Below are 20,870 nucleotides of genomic sequence, written 5' to 3'. Positions count from 1 at the left end.
AAGTATATACGTCCGATCACTTTTGCCGGAAGTCTACAGGAACTCTTAACACAATTTTCTCCTAACCATATGAAAATTGTCCCCAGCTTTAGTTTGCTATGCAGACCGCTTCGAGTATCTACTCCGACTAAGCAATAGCATTAGAAGTGATTGATGAAGTGAGTGATGGATAATCACATTGGGGCCTTTGTATAAAACTATCAAATTTTAAACAAAAGTTCGAATGCCTGTTCTATTTCTAAATAACGATTTAATCTATTTATAATAAATTGTTAAGTAATTGAATCTTACGATATTTTTAATGTTGTACGACCAACCTAAATAAAATGTCTAATCAAATAATTTTTTAAATCACTGAGCAGCATTAATCATTGATTCCGGAAAATAGGATAGTAAGGAGTTGTTTAACTCTTAAAATTAGCTTTCAATCTTATTTTATTTCTTCTAACGTATGTTGATAAATTTAACCGAATTTACTATGCAATTAATCAAAGCTCCTATTAAAACGATTGCTCGAATTTTTTATCAGGCACATATTTTTATGACTTGTGTATAAATCAGTTATCATAGTCAAAATCTAAAATTCTTGATGATTGTCAAAATCATAGTCCAATTGTAGAATAAATTTGTTTACTTTAAAAATAACAACGATATCAATGATAATTTTTTTATGGATTACATACATTAATCATATAAGATAACCATATTATCTGACATTCTAATAATTAATTTGAATTCGAACATATTTTGATATACCTGATTCATTATACGAGTTACTGTATAGCTTCAAAATGATTAAAATTGTTTTAATAGTATTAGGAGTGTCTTCTGTTTTAAGCTGGGGTGAGTTAAATTGCATTAAATTTGTTTTTATTTAGAAGTAAAACTAAAGCAAAAATTGCGAATCAGAGTCGCCACTTACAGTAATTTTATAATTATTAATATGTTGTTAAATAAAAAGTGAGACATAATTATCTTTCTATTCAATAATTATCAATTGGTATTTTATTCATCGACCTTTCAGGTTTAATAAATTTGTATTTCCAAAACTTAATTCGCTATTTTAAAAACCATACTGATTTCTTAAAAAATCGTGTACCGCGGCGACTAATGCGTCATCTTTAAATGTATAGCATCTGAGATGGATTTCAATAACCACTACACTAGGTTTATGGAATAAGAAGGATATTCCATCAATTTGAAGCCATCTTGAATGGCAGCCATTATAACTCAGGCCTAATGCGCGGAGGCGCTATCTTCTTTAGCCAAAAGTCAAAAATCATTTATTCATACATATATACTCGTATGTAACACAATGTACACTTATGAACGTCAAAAAATAAATATACATTAAATGCTTCTAATTTTACATTTACTGCCAGTTCTCAAATCAAGGGCGTAGAAAGGAAGAGAAGAACTGGCAATAAACTCTCCGCCGCTCTTTTTAATCGCCATTTTTTTTGCTTTACACAACGTTTGTAAGGAGCTGCAACCATTACACCATGTTCTACAGGACATAAACTAAATAAATTAAAAAACAAAGATTTGTCCTCTATCAGCAAGAGGTATGGTGAAATAGGAGCACGCACTTACATTCTCGTGGGAACAATACGCAAATACATAGTCGAAATAACTAACATCACCATCATTCACGAATTCAAGTACGATCAGTCACCACAAGTGGCACCCATTCACGAGTATGACGCATGGCCAGCCATCGGAATCCTCGCCATATTATAGGGAGAGATACAACCCGATCATGGACGCCAGTTTGCTATGCCGTTGCTTGCGTATTTCCTTATACAACTTTGTTATTTGTACTTACCGGCGGTAAACCTTAAATTTCTTCGGAGATCACGGTTTCTTTCTTGTTAGCCATGGACTGTCCATGAGTCCTTAGTAGTGAATTGCGCCAAAAATGGGTAAAGATCTTGTTGTAACAAATCCAAATAGGTTTGTGAAATTGTCGGTGGCGTTTTTTATCTCCATGTAAGAAAGCATTCTGGGCATCCAGCACGCTTACACCTTTTTCATATTTTTCACGTAATATTATGGACACATATTATCTGTCATGTGTATTTGGAAACATATTATCCCTGTCGATCTTTAAATCTTTATTTCTCCTTCTATAAAACAAACAGTTACACAACGTTCTGCCAAGACAAAGTTTTCAACGATTAATCATTATTACATGTAAGTTCTGGGCTATCCAGTATTTATTTTTTCTACTTTCCAAGGAGAATGTATCGCTTTTATTACTATGTATTTATTAAACGCCCCCCAATTCATGAAATAAATTAAAACCTTTCAGCGCTACCAACAAACCTTGGTGAATTGGATTTAACTAAATATCAATTAGGTGCTGATAATATCCACATTAGTTATGATGCAGAAAATTTTAATCCCGACGTTACAAATCAGTACCATCTATTTACAAGGTAAATTGGTTATACCGTATTTTTTAAAATTTATTATAAGATAACTTTGAAAATGGAGGTTTGGCATTGTATTATTGCATTACCATTTATTGAGTAACATAACACATATGAGTTAGGAATCGCACTTTATGCCGTGATATATATGAGATTTATAATAAATTGAAGCTTTTACAGTTGTTAGTACTTTCTAATACTGTGTTACTCAAAAATCTGACAAATAGTTGTAAGAAAATAACGCGTGCACGTTTTCAGTAGATTAGATATCATATAAATAAAACACAGTGCAACTCAGATACAACATTTTAAAACCGCGTGGTTAATGGTTATTGTAAAGATTATTTTTTTTAAATTGTTAAGTTATACCGTAGTCTTATAGTAGGTCTTGTAGAAGGTTTCGAATATTGAAGCAAATAGAGAAAGGCATTAGCTGGATGATCAAATACTAAACTTATCACTTTCTGAATGTAAAATACATGACAATACTGTATATTTCTAAATTTTAGGTTAAACCCATCGAGAAGTCAGCCATTGGTTATCGGACATAGTAATATCCTATCACAATCCAACTTTAATAATAACAAGAGGACTGTGTTTCTTATTCACGGATGGTTCAACTCTGCTACCTCAGATTTCAATAGAGAACTTGTCCCAGGTAAAGAAATAGAAATAGTTTTAATTCAATCAATACCAACACTATTCGTATAGTGCAATTAGCCCTTATTATCTTAGATGGTAAGAATGTAAAACAAAAGACGAACGTTGATTAATATCGTTTGACTATGATTTGGCAAACGCAATCACGGATAGAATCGCGTGCATGTGATTGGATTAGAGATGCCATTGGCGAATCACAATCAAACAAAACACGCCGTCGTTTAATTAATCCACCTTGCTAACAATTATAATTCCTCGTATACTAATTTGATATTGCTTTTAGTGTTACTGTCTGCCGATGACCTAAACGTTATTGTGGTGGACTGGTCTACTGGAGCAAATTCATTAAACTATAGGATCGTAAATGCAAACGCTGTGAAATCAGGTGAAGCTGTTGCAAGATTCATTGCCTGGTTAAGCCAAGAAAGTGGGATAACTTTGGAACAAATTCATCTCATTGGTCATGGACTTGGAGGTCACCAAGCTGGCGCTGCAGGGAGAGCTTCTTATGGAAGAATCGGTTATATTACAGGTATGATAATATTCTAGAGCAGAGTTGGCCTAGTGGCTTCAACGTGCGACTCTCATCCCTGAGGTCGTAGGTTCAATCCCCGTCTGTGTGGCAATGGACTTTATTTCTATGTGCCCATTAAAACGGGCCATAGACGGACCGCATGTTGCAGTCAAGACCGACTTCAATATGCGGTTTGCTCAGGAACTGCTCAAGCGGTCCGTGTATTGCGGATATGAATTTAATATGGAAACTGCAGATCGCCGTGCTGCGACCGCATATTGCAGTCGGTCGCATATTACATTAACTCACAAAGAATCTTTATAATTAGACATTTTTTATTATTTCAGGTTTAAATCCCTCTTTAATTGGCTGGGTTACCAACATTGATCGACTTTCTCCCAATGACGCATTATACACAGAAGTGCTTCATACAAACTATGTACAGGGTTATATAGGCGACTTAGGACACGTTGATTTCTATTTTAATGGAGGAATATCAATGCCCGGGTGTGACTCAAACGAATGTGATCATGACAGAAGCTTCTTATACTTTGCTGAGTCGATAGTGTCAGGCGGCTTTACAGGAAGAGAATGTTTGAACTATTACGCCGCTGTTTTAGGGATGTGCGATTTCCACCCCGGACGTCTACAAATGGGCGGTTTATATCCCAAAAATGGGTAAGTTATTCTACTTTTTATTGTAGTTATAAAATACCTAATATTCAACATACATTTTCATAAAATTTAAGTTTAAATAAGAACTTTGAGACTACATGCCATTACGAGGACTCTGAGCTAAAACAAAAATATATATATTCTTTATTAATATTACTTTAAATATATTTTAGAAAAACTGGTGTCTACTACGTGGAAACCAACCCTTCCTCACCATACTCACAGGGATAATAAGGGATGACGATGAAAAAATAAAAAAATAAACATTTAACACCTTTATTTATAAACCTAGTTAACAATAAATAGGACAAGAAGTGTTACTTCAGCTTAAGATCATCATTCTAGAATTATCATAAGTCTTGAAAGCTAGGGAGCTTGGCAAGCAAAGCTTAATACTACAAAATGCTTCTTTTGTACTCTTTAAATGATTATATCACAGATGATTAGGATGTTTTAGGTATTTAGGCCCTCGTCTTTGAGGTGCTTCAGAGGATGTGGGTGGGGCTACTGTTGTTGTAGAGTTACGTTTAGCTGGTATATCTAGAAGGCTGCTGAGAAATGCAACACCTTGTTCTGCCGTTTGGTAGACACTGGCTAGGAAGGATTCGGCATCGAATGTGTTGTCTTCCGTTGAAGATTCCTCAGTAGTTCTGTAGGAAATGAAAAATGTCAATCCCATAGTTAATTAATTTAAAATTCATATTAAAGACAAATCTATACAATTGATTATAAAACATATGTAGTACATCCTAAAATAATATACATTAGGGACATGGTAATAAACTTGAAAAAAAAAATTAATGTTGATAATGGCTTTGGTAATAGAACAAGCTGTCACTACTTACGATTCCCCTTCAGGCTGGGCAGGTGGATCTTCCATTTCCATTCCACCAGGAGTGGACTTGAAACAGCCAATGGGAAATTCTAACTGTCCCTCTCCTAAAAGTCTAGGCTCCAACTCAAGGCATCCCCTAAGACCGTCAGCGGTAGGTGCCAAGTCACTGAATTTAGCACACACCTGGGCAAACTTACCAAATACTTGAAGGCATATAGGTGCTGGATTGGTACCTAAAGAAAGACTATAAGTTATTTTGAGAAACAAATACACTACTGTCTATGTGTAACAGATAAAAATCGTAAAATTCATGAATATTGAAGATGATTTAGCATCTTCATTTTGTTTAAAATATTAGAAGTACATGTATTGTTAATGAGAGATTCTTGAGAACTTTCGCATAACAAATAGGTTTATAGTCGATATGGTTGCGGTTTATATTGATTAAACATTACATTTATTATTTATATACATATAATATTCTATATTTAATCTTTGATTGACGTCATATTATATTATCTCTTAATAGGTATACAAAAATAAGTGCTTATTAGCTACTCTGTTATTATTAAAAAACACTGACATTATTTATGAGCTTAAAGCAAAAAGCTTTCTAAATAATACGTTGATACTGGAAAGTCAACTTTCTACTAATAAACCTGAATAAATAAATCTTTTATTAATATCGCTCATTTACCTTGTATTTTTGAACTATGTAGTAAATTTTTGCCGTAGGACACGTTGACTGAAAATCCATCTTCAGGGGATAAGTATTTCATGTGAACACACCCTAAATACAGAATAAAATTTATATTAAACAAAGGAATCAATAATTACAATTAAAAACAGGTAGTTAAATTAGTAACACAATTCACGAGGATAAAAAATTCTTTCTTGATTATATAAAAGTAGTCTATTAAACGATATTAAGAAATATGTTTACAAACATACTTTAAAAGAAATATATTTATTTTTTCACAATAAGTTCGTGAGTTAGTGAGAAGATTCTGATCTTTGAATTCAATAAAAGCATCAATTATAAAATGAATAAAACATTGTGAATAGTATGGAACAAGTTACTACATTGAAACACAATATAAGACTTGGCTTCAAAATTTCAAACTTTACCTGGTCCTCCTAGATCAACAAACGTTATGTTGAAATCCACACAGCAGACACAAGCTGGGCCCTTGCAAAGGCAGTTTCTATTAGGCTGGTCATTCCTGAGCTCTGGTACTTCTATCAACTTCTTTCCATCTTCCCAGTCTAGGAAATCTATAGAATATAATTATTATTTTAAACTATTATGTTATTAAAAAAAAGGTCATCAAGTCAAACTTTAGACATCTCAATTTCTATTAGGTGTAGGTAAGTAAACAGTTTGTAAAAATAAATAATATAAAACGGTCCAATAAATAAATAAGTTAAGGGATTCGTGATAATGAATGTGATTTTATCAGGCGTAGTTACCCAAGACAAGTCAATCTTAAAAAACGCTCCAAAAATTAAAAAGTAAGTATTATAAAAATATGATAGCCCAATAAGATTGCACTGTAGACGTGAAAATGTTATATTTAAACAGTCTTCAAGAAAACTTTCCATTACATTATACTTGTCACGTCTCTGTCATAAATATTCCAAAAGAAAATGTTTTCACAATCAATACCGATTATGACGCATAATACATATTAATACCTAATTTGGAACTCCGTTTTAGGTAGCCTCTTAATACTTTCACATACACTTTCACTGCGTGCAACCACGATAACTAGCGGTCATTGTTCGCTGCGAAGGACCGAGAGTTCGTTATGTAATGCTTAACTTTTGTTATGCTTATTCGTATTACGAAACTACATTATTTTGTATTCAAGTTGGTTAGGGCGTAACAAAAAAATATTTCAGAGTTTTCTGTATATAGTAATGAGACAATTAAGCGCGTAACAATATGTTACGCACTTAATATACACACTTAACAATGATATGTTGCTATTATCATATTATTATTAATAGATATTAATTATTTCAGTTTTGAATCAAGATTACTTTAAATTTAATAACTTTTTTACGTATATAATTAAAGTGAAATAAAGCACGTATTCAGTTTGTTTGAATAAATAATTGAAAATTTGAAACTTACCTAAGATACTGGACCCATGTGCTAATGCAATAATTGCGAGGAACGAAAATGTTAATTTAAACATCTCGTGATAGGCCGTTATATTTACACGAAAAACGAATAATAAATGCGCGGTTACGTCTCGAATGAGGCGACGTTGCCAGAGCTCAGCTAACACTGCTCCTTGCCTCCGATCTCCGGCCGTTTCACCTCGCTTACTATCACAATAGACGGTGAAATTCAAAATAAAGCAATATGATCATGCACTGAGATGCACCGAGAAAGCTGCGCTTTTAATTTTTCAACTTTATTCTTACAAAGAATTTTCGCTTATTATTCACACAACAATATTTTATCCTCTTCATTCCTTTGACTTGAAACATGCAAGAAAAAAACTAAACTACGGTTATATGTATAAAATATTATTTTTTTATATTAAAAAGTATTTCAGTTATTAGTAGTTTTATAATAGTAAAACGTTTTAAACGTAACTTCGTTTATTTATTTTTATTCTAGATTTCTCTGTATTTTATTGTACACGGATTCAAGCAGACAGTGATCCACTGCTCTATAAAAAGGTCATTGAACTTGAAGGAAATTAATTCATAGCAATAGAGATATGATCAACCAATAGAATAAGTCAATATGGACATACAACAGTATGTAACAACAACAACAGTAGTATGTTTTAAATTTATAATTAGACATGCGGCCCATCGATCAGGGAAAAGGTACCTATTTTCCTGCTTCTGTCTTTTTTATTTAAATACCCCTGTCTAGTGAGCTCAGTAAGTTTAAGGAATCATTAAACTTCTTGCGCTAACAAATAAAAAAGAAAATTTGTTCGAGTATATGTTTTCATGCACGCTAAATGCATGTTATAAATATGTATAGGCTTATAATTCGGAAGTTTGATTGAAATGCGCTCGTTTTTTATACAATGCGGTATTGGCGTAATAATGACATAATATATTTATTCACGGAATGTTAACCAACTTTTTATATCGTTACATATTTAAAGAGTATCATGATGAAGAGTTATATAACAGTCAAAACATATATTTTTATCTCCTGTTACATATATTCAAATCCCTTCTTGCATGACCTACCTGTTTTAATACTTATAATGTGAGTTGCTTTCACATTGACTATATGAATGTAGACTTAAATGGTTTATATGTAATATTAAAAGATACGCGTTTATGCTAATAAAGCTTCTAGAATTTTCGACGTATTTCATCGAAGTAAATATGAATAACAAAAACGAGACTGTAGTCAGACGGAACAAACTTTCTCTCGGTAGAAAGTGACCCTAGTAGTTGTGGCTGACTTGATAGGCGCTGTGTTCTTTATTATACACATATTCTTTTCAACTTATAATAAACTTAATGACATTTATTTAAAATATGATTAATTAAATTACAATGATGATAAATCCTCGGTATTAGATTTGAACATCTGTTTTATTTATATTTTTTTCTTTATGTGCTATAATCAGCTAAAAAGAAGACTGCATTGGTTACAACGACTCGAACTCAACGAACTTTTCGAGGATAAGGTTCGAATCCTTAATCTTTTCATTTAAATTTATCAATGTTAAAGAATTTTCATACTATTTTTTTATATTTAGTTTTGTGCTTACAAATCTTATTAATTTCCCAATGACGTATAACATTTTTCCAAATGAAATTTCTATATCCGAAAGAAAAAACGAATCGTAAAATAGATGCATTTCCCAATCCTTGATCACTACTTTGTAAATTAGTCCGTGTGCTTGACACTGAATTCTACATAAGCGGCCAAGTGAGTCAACCCCTCCCTCACGATGTCTACACGATAGATAGAGATAGTTGTTCCTTGTTTTCTTGTTTTCCTTTCTCGCGCGTCACTTCACATTTCTTTCGTCGGAGTTGTTATATGGAATCAGTGCTGCATACGTCGGCGACGCCTCTGTTTTAGGGCTGGATAGTTATTTCTAATTAATTGGACGTGAACCGCCAGACGGGTGTGACTTCGGTTGAGATATTTTTATTAGTTTCAATTTGGGTTATAAATAGAAGTTTACAAGCAACGTAAGTTTTTTTTAATATTCATATGATATAGTTTATTAAAATGAATAGTAATAGTATCAAGCGGTTATTTATGAGTGTTTAATATTAGTATTATAGTGTTTTTGTTTTTTAAAATGAAAATGCATCATAGCGAGTACCTCCTAAAGATTTCAACGCGCTAGCTGCACGCGTTTCTATTTATCAATTCAGAATGTTTTCCTTCATAACATTCTAATTAAATGAGTATAATAAGAACGAAAACCTTCAATTTAATTTTTATTAATTTTATATATAATATACTGTTTTTTATTGAGAGCTTTTACATTAATTTCAGGCATGGTTGAGCTCCAAGATGAAGCTCTCCCTGATTTTTGAACTTCTGATGATATTTGTGCTACTTGCATTTGCCGCGTCAAAAAATATCAGTAAGTATTTCAACTATTCTTAAATACGCTGTTTAATTGAATATAAAAACAATCTCTTTAGGTTTGGGCCTCAGATTTCTGAATCTGTTTCATGATCATTTTTCAATCTAATAGGCAAGTAGGTGATCAGCCTCCTGTGCCTGACACACGCCGTCGACTATTTGGGTCTAAGACATGTCGGTTTTCTTACGATGTTTTCCTTCACCGTTCAAGCGAATATTAAATGCGCACGTAGAAAGAAAGTCCATTGGTGCACAGCCGGGAATTGAACCTACGACCTGAGTAATGAGAGTCGCACGGTGAAGCCACTAGGCCAACACTGCTATTTATTGAATGAATATATCTTAACATAAATATGTCATTCGACGTAGGTCATATCACTATCGATTGAAGAAATCAAGCAAAATTACATAATCATTATTCGAATAATGAGTAACAATGTGAAAGTGTATTGATTAATAAATTAATTACTTTTTAAGTCCATTTTATATTCGATTTTGTAAATATTTTTTATTCTTTTCTTTATAGATAAAAATAGGAACAATGTAAAAGGACTTCGGAATAAGGAAGATGACAATATTAAAATCGAAGACAATAGCTTGAATAGATACTGCAAATGTTCGGAATCACTGTGCAATTGTTGCAGAGATTTTTCAGTACCAGTTGTTAATTTAAACGGTCCAGGTATAAATGAAGAACGTTTGAATAACATTTAAATATTTTCGACAAAGCGAATTTTAACTCAATAATTTATTTTCACAGGATGTGCATCTCTGAGGTATTTAAACGGAGATAAAATGTCTATATCGTTGAGTTTTGGAAAAAAAGTCATAACAAACAGGACAGTTGCTAGTAAGTAATATTAGTTTTTAGATTTAGTAAACAATAATTTCTGTTTTTTATTATTATTATTAACAATTATTTTACTTACAGGTCGTAAACCAAGTCCAGTATGCATGCCTCTTCCTGGAGGTATATCGAAATTCTGCGGACGAGTTTATAACATTGCAAAAGCTGGTGAAGACTTTCGTGCTTGTCTTGGATTAGAGTTACAGTCTAAAAGCACTGTTGAAGCTGCAGTAAGAGTATCCTGCTTTAAATTTGGACCCAAAGGTGTGACATCAGAGCCAGCTGACCCGCTGCCGCTTGTACCTCAGGATGAAACAGAAACTGAGGATGATGACGATGATGATGAAGAAGAGGACGACTTCGGCTTGGACGCTGATGATGATGATGACGACGTTGATGAAGAGGAAGATGATGATGACGATGACGATGGTAATTCCATGAATTTTTCGTCAAGACAACATATTGCAATATACATAGGAATATAGAGTTTGCATAAATGTCTTTATGTAAGTTAGTAAAATAACTTTTTCTTTTTAGGTGAGATCGATGCCGTGAACGACGTAGATAGTGCCGATTATACAGGATTTAGTCTTTTAGGTGAAGACTTATTAGGAGGCCTGTTCGGATCTAGCGATGGGAAAAAACCAAACAAAAATCGAAACAAACAAGCTCAACTTACATCCAGTTCTACAACTACACGCCGACCAAGACCCAATCGTAGAACAACAAGGAGACCAAATACGAGAACAACACCAAAACCTATAACCAGAAGCACTACGGTCAAAGTAAGACCTATTAATCGTCGCCCAACTAGACGACCATCCAACAGAAGACCAACACGACGGCCAACACCTTCAAGTGCTGAAAGTTTCCCTATTTCAAATGTATCAGAAATGTCATCTGGTTTAACTTCCGCTAGTACAGAATCGCACTTATTAGGTCAATCAACAATAGTTCAAACCCAAAAAATTACCGAAAGTTCTGATTCAAACGAAAAAATTGTATCCGGAAACAACAAAATAGCAACAATATCTGCAACAACTCCAGTTACTGCGACTAGTTTTGAAGAGTCAGGTCTAGAAATGTCTTTGGCTCATATTACTGGACAACTTTCAGTTATGCCAGCAACTCAGATCATTCCAAGTCTATCAAAGGACTCGGAGACAAAGTCGAGTGAAGAACAAATATCATACGAAAAAGTGCAAACAATTACCCCTAAACCTCATTCCACCATTCCTTATGCAACAGTTGTTGATGATGACGAAGCAAACGAAGAAACGGTTCAAATAGTTCAGAGCCTTGATTCTCATTCAGAAGAAAATGAATCCGATAAAACCGTTACTGTAGATGAGAGTCGCGCACATAACAAAGACTATCATTACGAAGAATTAGTGATGCCTAAGAAAAAGCGTAGAGGTGAACAGTTTGAATTAGAAGATTTGGATGTTTTAGATCTGACTAAAATTGGAGAAAGTGTTGGACATCAATTGGGAATATTTGGACGTCATAAACGCCAAAACCAAAATAAACATAAAAAGCATAGAAATGGTAATGCTGATTATGATATTGTTAGTGGACTGGATGCAATCAATGAAAGTCTTGGATTACCGGATATTGAAGTCGCACGTAGAAGAACCAACAGGAGACAAAATAAAATGATGCGCGATTGGTCAAGAAAATAATCCTACGAGACTTATAGTACTTAATTTTAGCAAATTTATTATTTATTTTATTTATTCAACTCTGTAAATAGTTAATTTTAAATTATTTATTACCTATTAAATGTCTTTATTAAAAGCGTTCTACAATTATTTCTTTGTTTTATTTACACATTTGATAGTAAGAAAGTAAAAATATTATAAAAATTATATTCAAATCAATAATCATTTAAATAGAGATAGAGCAGTGTAGGATTCTGCGTGCGACTGTCATCCCTGAAGTCGTAGGTTCGATCCCCGGCTGTGCACAAACATTCAAACCCAGACTTATGCGATGTGCGCATTTAACATTAGCTCGAACGGTGAAGGAAAACATCGTGAGGAAACCGACGTGTCTAGACCCAAAAAGTCGACGGCGTGTGTCAGGCACTGGAGGCTGATCACCTACTTGCCTATTAGATTTAAAAATGATTATGAAACAGATTCAGAAATCTGAGGCCCAGACCAAAAGAGGTTGTAGTGCCACTGATATATTATTTTTTAATAATTTAAATATATAATTTTAACCATTAAAATTAAGCGGTATGGTAAAGATGAAAGAAAGGTAATGACATCAGAAATAATTAATGATAATATAAGATTATTTTGGCAAATCAAGTCCATAAATTATTATCTCAATACATATTATATCCGATCAGTAGCATATTGCTTCAAAGAAATACAAAGAACAGCTATTTTTATAGACGATATACAAGTAATGCACATTAAAATAGAATAACTAATTTATAAAAGCGTACTATTCTAATACAATGATAGTTACATTGATTTTATTTAATTTTTAATAATTTATCTAAAAATAATGAAAATATCTAAGCAAGACCGAATACAACACCTTATAAGTCATCATAATCATATTCAGTTTGCGTCCCCGTTACAGAAAGTAGGAATCAATACTGTCATTTGAAGTCACGACTTTCTCCTGACTGTACATTAAAATTTAAAACTTGTTTATGTTCAATGACCGTAGAACAGAAACTCTGTATTGAAACTCAGTTAGTAGATATTTAAATAGGTGGATTGGTCATGCTACAGAACAAATTCAATCAGCAAGGCAGGCGCACCTGTTGTAATTAAAGGAATTTTTAGCTATGTTTAGTTTTAAATATTTTTTTATATTCCTATTTGGAAGTTTTTCATTGTGCCATGGGAGACATGGTATGTAATTTAATATTTTCTGGCTCATTTTATTTTGTCATATTGGAATCACGATAAAAATTAATACATTTTAGGTGAATTCATAACAAAAGAAGATGGGAGGTATGATATTATAAAATTTAAGGTGCCTGAAAGTATTTGGCAGCAAGCTTTTAAACCAACTCCCTTGCTCAAGTCTCCAGTGACCATTGTAGTTCCAATAAATGTAGCAGAAAACGAGGAAAATGAAACCATATATGATGACGAGAATGAAATCGATCCAATTAATGATTCCCCTATTGAAAATGTACCAGTAAGCGATGTGCCGGTAAGCGATGCGCCTGTGACAGCTGCAGTAACAGTGTCTGATATAACGCAAAAGCCAACTGTACAAGATGAGATTCCAGGCCCTGTGGGCAATGTAAACGGAACAGTGATCAGGTTCCCATGCAATTGTAGATCTGGACAATGCGGCTGCTGTACGGGAGCTGTATTGGAACGATTTAGAACTAAAGCATGTGGAAATATATCTTTCATTCCTGAAGATTTCGTTTTTGATGTCAGATTAAGCATTAACAATAATACAGTAATTCGTCGGCGTGTTTCAGGTATTATTTTTTTAAATACTATTATTAATGATGGCATTATTTGTTGTATATGTATTTCCGTTAACACCGATTAACTGAATTTGATTGATTATTTTGTGTGAGGGAGAGAAATAGGATAACACTCGAACACGGTTAGTTATATAGATTACAGTATATAAGATATATCCTAAAAACTAAATACCGTCATTATGTTACTGCTAAAAAGATTTGAACAAGTTTTAATGTATTTTAAACAAAGTTTAGGCTTAGGCTAGTAGTTTTATGATTAGGTATACTTTTTACAGCGAGTGATCCTCCACCAATATGTATCAATCCAAGAAGAGCACCGTTTATTCGTGTTTGTGCTGAAATAAGTAACATTCGTGTACGAAATGGAAATGCTTTCGCCTGCTTGGATATTAATGCAGATATCGCCGGATTCACTATTTACTCAGCCTCGTTTAGATGTTTTGGGTATGTAAGTTTGAGATAAAACAATTGCTTTTAGTATTAGGTGTTTAATTAAACTATATTTTTCTAGATTGGGATCGGCTGGGGTCCAAACCGGCTTAAAACCTAAGCCGGTGTCTTCCGGGCCGGAACCTGTAAATTTGTTTGGAAACAGCAATAATAACAATGAAGGGACTATTTTGGATGCTGCAGGCGCACTTTTAGGAGGGGAAGGCAATCGACCGAATGGGGGACTTTTTGGGGGTGGTAATGATGGTCCCTTGGACGCAATCGGTGATGCTATTGGTGATATTTTTGAGGGACGATATTTTGATTAGATGTATTAAGGAAATATATTTATTTTATTTATTACTAATTCTAGGAATTAAACACAAATAAATATAATGTTTGGGTTTTTAATTTTCCTTTCGTAGTGAAACACAGGATAAGTTATGTAGTGAAAGTAGTTAAGACTTGGTAAATAAATTCGCTTCCACCATACAACCTGTTTAAATATCTAAAGCGCAGTGTCGAGTTTATTCACACAACGCTCTCAACACTTCGCGACTTGTTGAGGCCCAATAATGCTTCAAATAAGTTTCGTTGTCATTATAGTGACCTTGTTCTGTGAAATTGTAAACGGAAATGCAACGGATGTTACAAGTATGTGCAATAATTTTTATAATATTCACTTTCTTACGTGCAACTTAACAGTATGTGCAATATATAAATTATTCATTTTTTTTTAGACAGCTATACAAATATCACAGATGTAATTAACCTAGAAGAAAATGAGCGAAACGACATTGCATCACAATTATTAATCGACAGAATAAAGATGGGAAATTTTTCTATATTTTCACCGAACGCAAGGCAAGAAAGTAGTGAAGAGGAAGATGAACCAACACCAAATAGAAGGTGTACTTGCGCTTTAGGTGTTTGTAAATGTTGTACCGGGCCTGTGTTGGACCTTTTCAATCAAAAAGCATGTATGAAAGTTACATATCATCCAGGTGATTTTGCATTCGATGTAGCAATGTCCCTAAACGACCGAACCCTTTACGAAAACTCAATGTCAGGTAAACTAGGTGTAATAATCATACCAATTCGTTGTTTTATACAAGTTTTTAATAGTGTTTATTTGTAGGTAAAAATCCACGGCCTATTTGTATTAATCCACCGAGAATGCCCAATTTAAAAGTGTGCGCACGATTTTATAACGTATTTTTTCCTGGAAGAAACTTTCATTTCTGCTTAGGGATGACTGGAAGATGGAGGGCCTTGGAATTATTTAATCTAACCTTTGATTGTTTAAGGTAAAAGGCATTTTTTTCTTCTGGAGAATATTTTAGTAAAATTTTCAATCTCAATTAATGGCTTATTTTTTCTATGGAAATAGTTAATTTGTATTAAAATTTTAAATCTCTCGTATCTATTTTGATTTTTGTTTTCAGAATGGGAGCAAATGGATTAGCAATGATAAAGCCAGAAGAAAATGGTGGTCTACACGTTCCGAATCCGCATGGTGGTGTGGACGCCGTAATAGATGCTGGTGAAGATGATATAGAAGAATACGATGAACAAAACATAGTTCGATCACTCCTAGAAATATTCGATAGATAATCCCCCATACAATAAAATCGCGAGTGTTAAGACTTTAATTACGTACAATAAATTATTTATTCAAAACAATTCACTTTTTACTTGATAATTAAGTTTATTACAAAAAAATCGCGTGGTGAATTTGTGAAAACCTGCACGAATGGTATAGATACTTAACTATATAATTTATTTCTCGTTATCTTCTTGTTTACGATGAAAACTCGAGCATGATATTGAAAATGAGTATTTAATGATAGCCAGTGGTGGTGCGTCCATATGCGCAGGAGTTTCTCTAGAAAGTCCCGCAGTCCGCGTGCGCACCGCATCTCGCATACAAATAGATACGGCCTTTATTTGTTTGTGTTGACGTAACATACAAATGTGCTTCATTTGTTAAGTGGACCTTGAGAAAGCAACTGTAAATTTGGAATTTGAAAAGTTGATAAGAAAATGAAGGAATTTCTACCCTTTTTACTAATGACGTTGTGTGTCAGCTTCTCTACTGGTAAGTAATTTTATAAATTAACGCCTACTTTTATATACGATCAGTAAACCTTAATAATTGCAATTTCGGTTACAGGACACTTCGCTCTTTGGGGTAACAAAGAGGATAACGCAATGGACGTCTCAGATTTTTCAGTTTATTACGATTTAAATACTAATGAGGTAATAATATAGTATATAATATGTATATTAATTTAGTATATTAAGTTACTAGTATAATGTTAAAATTCATCCGCGTCAAATTACCGCGTTTATGGCAAGACTCTTCAGATGGATTCTTGGCAAAACAATAATTGCTAGGGGTTGGAAGTATAGAGGTAGATCACTTATCTACCCAAACAAACGCGTGCTTCCAAATGATGATAACTTTCTAAATACAGTGCGATTTAATAACTGTTAATACTCATCAAATTAATTAATTGGCTTAATCGTAAAATTTTCAATAATGTCCAGTAATTAATAATAATTGAAATTGATTTCAGACTATTCGAAAAATGTTGCCAAGGCCATGGTACAAACCTGGGTGGTTTATACGACTGCCGTTCAGAGGGGGTCCTTGTGAGTGTAAGGAATTAAAATGCTCATGTTGCACCGGAATTAGGATACAAGCATTTAATTATGATAGGCGAAGTAAGTTCAGTCACATACAATGTGATCATTTATCTTCATTACCAATTTCCATTTTAAATTTGCACGGGCTATAAATAAACCTGCAAATTCTTTAAGTGCAGCATTATAAATATCAGATTAAACAGTCCCAGAATTCTAAATACAGGTTACAGTATTAAAATTCAATGCAAGAAACCTGTCCAATAACTTCAATACAATTACTATGAATGCTAAATAACAAAAGAGCATCGTAGATCGAAATAATAAAATCCGTGATAAATATCGAAGAATATTCTTACTTTGATTTTAGTTAATATAACAGGTAAGAACGTTGTTGCATTAAAGTGGGCAATAGGTACAAAATTTAGTCGTATTGTTACGTAATTATTTAATGATTGTTTTTTAGCCTGTGCAATAATCGAATACCAACCAGAGGACTCTATATTTTCTATGGAAGTAAGAATGAACAACGCCAGTATATTTCAAAAAATATACTCAGGTATGTATTTTTCGATAATTAAGTAACACATTAGGGTGACATAATTAGATACGGTTCTATTCTATTGCTTTAAGCCGTTAGGAATCGATTAACCTCTATTTATTAGCCTTTCCCTTGTCATACAAGGGGCATGAACGTTCACGAACATCAAAGCCTGTTCAATGCGTTGATGAGAACCATGCTCGAGTTTCATTCATCAGTCGGGGCTTCGCATGAGACGAAATTGGAGCGTATACAGAAAAAAATCACAACAGCGTTTTAGTACTTATCCTTACAATCTTTTAATATACCCAACGTTGTTTGTGTTAGGGACGGCAACAAGATACAACAAGCTTGAAACCAGACGGAATTTACAGGCTACTAAGTCGTTAAAGATTTTATGGGAAATTATTAGTAATCCCACTAGGATTCTGTAAGAATAGTTCTGTAAGAACTTAGTTCATTTGTACCAAACGGCTTTTATGGCGTCGGAAAACGATTCTTAATTTCTGTCTCTAGGAGCGGAAATAATATATGCCATCAGGGTCTCTTAACACTTTACGCGTGTTTAATACTGTCGCAAAGGGGAAATTGAATGTTCTATGTTACGGTTTAAAAATTATGTATAATTAAATTGTTAAGATACAGAATTATCGCATTGGTGGTAACAATTGTTAAAATAGTATAGTTAGTAATCGATAAAATAAATTAAAGAAATTCATATAGAACATATTGTATGCATAACTACAACATACAATATACAACAAAATGCGACTTGGCCTAGAAAGTAGGTGATCAGCATTCAGTAGTTTTGGGTCTAAGACTCCTATGAATCCTAATCCATAATAAAGCTTTGTCATTTATTTTCATTAATTGTATTATTACGTGAGAATAAAATAATACTTGTTCTTTACACAAACCAATTGTTTATAATAAAAAATACTTTTAATATTTATACAATATAAAACACTACTAAACTATGAAAATATGTTTTTTGCAGCTCGCAATGCCCCACCCTTCTGCGTACCTGTGCCAATCCCGTACTTACCACCAACACTTGTCGATATGTGCATACGTCTGTACGATGTATCAGTTATTGACCAAAAGTTCCATGTATGTATGGATATGGACACGCGAATAGACAAGGCTCCTGTGCTGGTTTGTATAATTAAGAAATATTTAATGAAATAATAATCTATTTGTGTAAATAACGGTATATATAGTCTATGTACTACTTTTCTCCGATATAATATCCTTATTATATCTTTATAGTTTGACAATCTTTTATAAACCATAGAATAACTTTTATGTTTATCAAAACCCCTTCCTTAATACGATTTAGTTAAGCGAGGTTAACAAGTTAAGGACTTGATAGTCAAAAACTCAGAACTGACATTTAGGAATCACATTACTCAAATATATAAGAAGGCATTTAGAAATCTTGGATTCCTAATAAGGCAGACCAGAGACTTTACAAGTATTCCCACCATTCGAGTCTTGTTTAAATCATTAGTGAGAAGTCATCTGAAGCATAATGGCGCTCCAGGCTCCTTTATGATATAAAGTATAGGGTGATGCTGGAGCCGGTACAAAACCACAGTCCACAGTCCGTTTCACAAGGCATTTTCTTTTGCGAACTAGCGAACTGTGGAATCGACTCCCGGTTGGGGTCTTCCCTCGAGTGTACCTACTCCTCCCTCAAAGGCCGGCAACGCACCCACTAAAAATGGGTGTCTAGGGGCTGCGAAGACTGCCCTTTTGCTAAGCTCGTTTGCCCCCCCCCCTCCCTCCTATTATATAAAAAAAAACAAATTCATTTTACCCGCTCAGGTGGTATCCAACTTTATTCATAACAGGTTCTGTGGGATACAACGAACTAAGAGTGCGCCGAGAATTTGCACTTACCGTGTACCTGATGGTTACGTCAGGAGGCCGTTACTATTCGTACCCTCAGCGAAATCAAACCGCTCGAAAAGGGCACACAATATATGGATAATATAATTAATGTCTGCTTTATGTCAGTTCCTATACTGCAAGAAATAATTAGTATTTTTGTAAATATTTTAATGTAGTACTGTTAACTGTTGTGTTGTTTTTACACGCTTTATATTAGCTTCATCTGTATGTATGGATGTATGTATGGAACCGACTCCTTCGGACTCGATTTTGACCCACTTTAAACGTAAAAATAAATATAGTTTAAAAAAACTATAAAACACACATGGCGCTCTGTGCCATATTTTTCGTCTATCGAGCAACCCACGCTTTTTCACAATAATATCTACCAGCATTTTTTGTTCATTACCATTTTCAGCCTAAATTAGGAATTATTTTTCACTTTTTAGTTTGATGTGCTTTAAAAGCGTGTTTTATAGTTTTTTTTTAAACTATATTTATTTTCTGTGTATGTATTGTTTTGTATGTGATATAAATGTAAACGGTTGCCGTATTGGAGTAATCTGTAATGGTAGCTTATTTTGTTAAAATAAATAAATATTTGAATTCAAAAAATAAATAATACCTTTAAATTGTATTGATCGTTTTTACATAAGTGATTAATAGCTACTTTCTTTGTAGATTCTTCACTGGGATTGCATGGATGTTGGAACGGGTGGGGTGGCTTTATCTAAACCTGGAGGCAGTGGATCCATATCGACGTCATCGGCTGGAATCTCTACCACTCCAGAGCCTACGCAACTAGACAGCGATGTCTATGACCCGGTAGTGCAAGACCGAGAGACGACAACTAACGACCTGTTTAAAAATAGTATTAAATATATTTAAATTAAGTACATAATTTGTTTGATTTTATACCTTGTTTGTTTTTGTTAGTAGGTTTCTTAGTGCGATATAACGTTAATTTACCCAGTATATAAATAATAAATCTTACCTTAAATTTTAGGGTAAAATTCAGACTTGGCGCACCACCTCTAGCAAAACACACCACTAATCATTATCCATTAGGTTTAAAAATTACTTAAAAATAAGCGCGAATTATTACTTCCGATGTTAAAGTCGAATGATATCCTAAGTTTCCGTTGAAAGATGAAACAGAAAATTGGGTAAAATATAAGTCTTTTATTAAATACTTAGCGATTTTTTAGAACGCATTATATTTTCTCTAATAAACGTTTGACAAAATTATAATAAAAATGAATAATATTCCATTAGTTGTTAGCAAACGTCAAGTGCCTAAGCTGAAAATTAAACTAAAAGGTTTTGACTATTGAC

The 20,870-nt window shown here is 33.4% G+C and overlaps 6 protein-coding genes across 6 annotated transcripts; 5 read left to right on the top strand and 1 right to left on the bottom strand.

Annotated features, from left to right (window-relative positions):
- Positions 1 to 724: 724 nt before the first annotated feature.
- On the top strand, positions 725 to 4,522 carry LOC125054553 (pancreatic triacylglycerol lipase-like). Its single transcript, XM_047656525.1, has 6 exons — positions 725 to 843; positions 2,312 to 2,438; positions 2,942 to 3,090; positions 3,376 to 3,624; positions 3,954 to 4,284; positions 4,455 to 4,522. The coding sequence occupies exons 1-6, from the start codon at positions 792 to 794 to the stop codon at positions 4,510 to 4,512; spliced, it is 966 nt and encodes a 321-aa protein (XP_047512481.1). The 5' UTR covers positions 725 to 791; the 3' UTR covers positions 4,513 to 4,522.
- Positions 4,523 to 4,543: 21 nt separating this feature from the next.
- LOC125054544 lies at positions 4,544 to 7,442 on the bottom strand. Its single transcript, XM_047656512.1, has 5 exons — positions 7,254 to 7,442; positions 6,245 to 6,391; positions 5,814 to 5,906; positions 5,127 to 5,349; positions 4,544 to 4,931 (listed from the first exon to the last, which is right to left on the bottom strand). Exons 1-5 carry the CDS (start codon positions 7,315 to 7,317, stop codon positions 4,715 to 4,717), a joined length of 744 nt encoding a protein of 247 aa, XP_047512468.1. The 5' UTR covers positions 7,318 to 7,442; the 3' UTR covers positions 4,544 to 4,714.
- Positions 7,443 to 9,208: 1,766 nt separating this feature from the next.
- Positions 9,209 to 12,368, top strand: LOC125054146 (nucleoprotein TPR). The gene is made up of 6 exons (XM_047655875.1): positions 9,209 to 9,304; positions 9,618 to 9,708; positions 10,237 to 10,392; positions 10,471 to 10,560; positions 10,642 to 10,986; positions 11,095 to 12,368. The coding sequence occupies exons 2-6, from the start codon at positions 9,636 to 9,638 to the stop codon at positions 12,237 to 12,239; spliced, it is 1,809 nt and encodes a 602-aa protein (XP_047511831.1). The 5' UTR covers positions 9,209 to 9,304; positions 9,618 to 9,635; the 3' UTR covers positions 12,240 to 12,368.
- Positions 12,369 to 13,247: 879 nt separating this feature from the next.
- LOC125051489 lies at positions 13,248 to 14,847 on the top strand. Its single transcript, XM_047651800.1, has 4 exons — positions 13,248 to 13,430; positions 13,505 to 14,017; positions 14,302 to 14,470; positions 14,538 to 14,847. Exons 1-4 carry the CDS (start codon positions 13,364 to 13,366, stop codon positions 14,782 to 14,784), a joined length of 996 nt encoding a protein of 331 aa, XP_047507756.1. The 5' UTR covers positions 13,248 to 13,363; the 3' UTR covers positions 14,785 to 14,847.
- Positions 14,848 to 14,902: 55 nt separating this feature from the next.
- Positions 14,903 to 16,138, top strand: LOC125051496. Its single transcript, XM_047651828.1, has 4 exons — positions 14,903 to 15,109; positions 15,196 to 15,525; positions 15,594 to 15,762; positions 15,901 to 16,138. The coding sequence occupies exons 1-4, from the start codon at positions 15,031 to 15,033 to the stop codon at positions 16,067 to 16,069; spliced, it is 747 nt and encodes a 248-aa protein (XP_047507784.1). The 5' UTR covers positions 14,903 to 15,030; the 3' UTR covers positions 16,070 to 16,138.
- Positions 16,139 to 16,242: 104 nt separating this feature from the next.
- Positions 16,243 to 20,431, top strand: LOC125051492. The gene is made up of 6 exons (XM_047651816.1): positions 16,243 to 16,553; positions 16,629 to 16,714; positions 17,035 to 17,182; positions 17,568 to 17,660; positions 18,640 to 18,797; positions 20,217 to 20,431. Exons 1-6 carry the CDS (start codon positions 16,499 to 16,501, stop codon positions 20,421 to 20,423), a joined length of 747 nt encoding a protein of 248 aa, XP_047507772.1. The 5' UTR covers positions 16,243 to 16,498; the 3' UTR covers positions 20,424 to 20,431.
- The last annotated feature ends 439 nt before the right edge of the window (positions 20,432 to 20,870 follow it).

Source organism: Pieris napi, chromosome 1, assembly GCF_905475465.1.
Source record: "Pieris napi chromosome 1, ilPieNapi1.2, whole genome shotgun sequence".
NCBI classification, from domain to species: domain Eukaryota; kingdom Metazoa; phylum Arthropoda; class Insecta; order Lepidoptera; family Pieridae; genus Pieris; species Pieris napi.
The sequence above is the reverse complement of the archived record's forward strand: the minus strand, read 5'-3'. Positions and strand labels throughout refer to the sequence as shown.

Bases quoted from the DNA above. Each gene is read 5' to 3' on its own strand.
- LOC125054553 (XM_047656525.1), top strand. From the start codon at position 792: ATGATTAAAATTGTTTTAATAGTATTAGGAGTGTCTTCTGTTTTAAGC. The intron at 2,439-2,941 runs GTAAATTGGTTA...TCTAAATTTTAG, and splicing joins CAGTACCATCTATTTACAAG to GTTAAACCCATCGAGAAGTC. The intron at 4,285-4,454 runs GTAAGTTATTCT...AATATATTTTAG, and splicing joins GGTTTATATCCCAAAAATGG to AAAAACTGGTGTCTACTACG.
- LOC125054544 (XM_047656512.1), bottom strand. From the start codon at position 7,317: ATGTTTAAATTAACATTTTCGTTCCTCGCAATTATTGCATTAGCACAT. The intron at 5,907-6,244 runs GTAAAGTTTGAA...TTCTGTATTTAG, and splicing joins TGTTGATCTAGGAGGACCAG to GGTGTGTTCACATGAAATAC. The intron at 4,932-5,126 runs GTAAGTAGTGAC...CATTTCCTACAG, and splicing joins GCCCAGCCTGAAGGGGAATC to AACTACTGAGGAATCTTCAA.
- LOC125054146 (XM_047655875.1), top strand. From the start codon at position 9,636: ATGAAGCTCTCCCTGATTTTTGAACTTCTGATGATATTTGTGCTACTT. The intron at 10,561-10,641 runs GTAAGTAATATT...TTTTACTTACAG, and splicing joins AACAAACAGGACAGTTGCTA to GTCGTAAACCAAGTCCAGTA. The intron at 10,987-11,094 runs GTAATTCCATGA...TTTTCTTTTTAG, and splicing joins TGATGATGACGATGACGATG to GTGAGATCGATGCCGTGAAC.
- LOC125051489 (XM_047651800.1), top strand. From the start codon at position 13,364: ATGTTTAGTTTTAAATATTTTTTTATATTCCTATTTGGAAGTTTTTCA. The intron at 14,018-14,301 runs GTATTATTTTTT...TACTTTTTACAG, and splicing joins AATTCGTCGGCGTGTTTCAG to CGAGTGATCCTCCACCAATA. The intron at 14,471-14,537 runs GTATGTAAGTTT...ATATTTTTCTAG, and splicing joins GCCTCGTTTAGATGTTTTGG to ATTGGGATCGGCTGGGGTCC.
- LOC125051496 (XM_047651828.1), top strand. From the start codon at position 15,031: ATGCTTCAAATAAGTTTCGTTGTCATTATAGTGACCTTGTTCTGTGAA. The intron at 15,110-15,195 runs GTATGTGCAATA...ATTTTTTTTTAG, and splicing joins AAATGCAACGGATGTTACAA to ACAGCTATACAAATATCACA. The intron at 15,763-15,900 runs GTAAAAGGCATT...TTTTGTTTTCAG, and splicing joins CTAACCTTTGATTGTTTAAG to AATGGGAGCAAATGGATTAG.
- LOC125051492 (XM_047651816.1), top strand. From the start codon at position 16,499: ATGAAGGAATTTCTACCCTTTTTACTAATGACGTTGTGTGTCAGCTTC. The intron at 16,554-16,628 runs GTAAGTAATTTT...TTTCGGTTACAG, and splicing joins GTGTGTCAGCTTCTCTACTG to GACACTTCGCTCTTTGGGGT. The intron at 18,798-20,216 runs GTTTGTATAATT...CTTTCTTTGTAG, and splicing joins TAGACAAGGCTCCTGTGCTG to ATTCTTCACTGGGATTGCAT.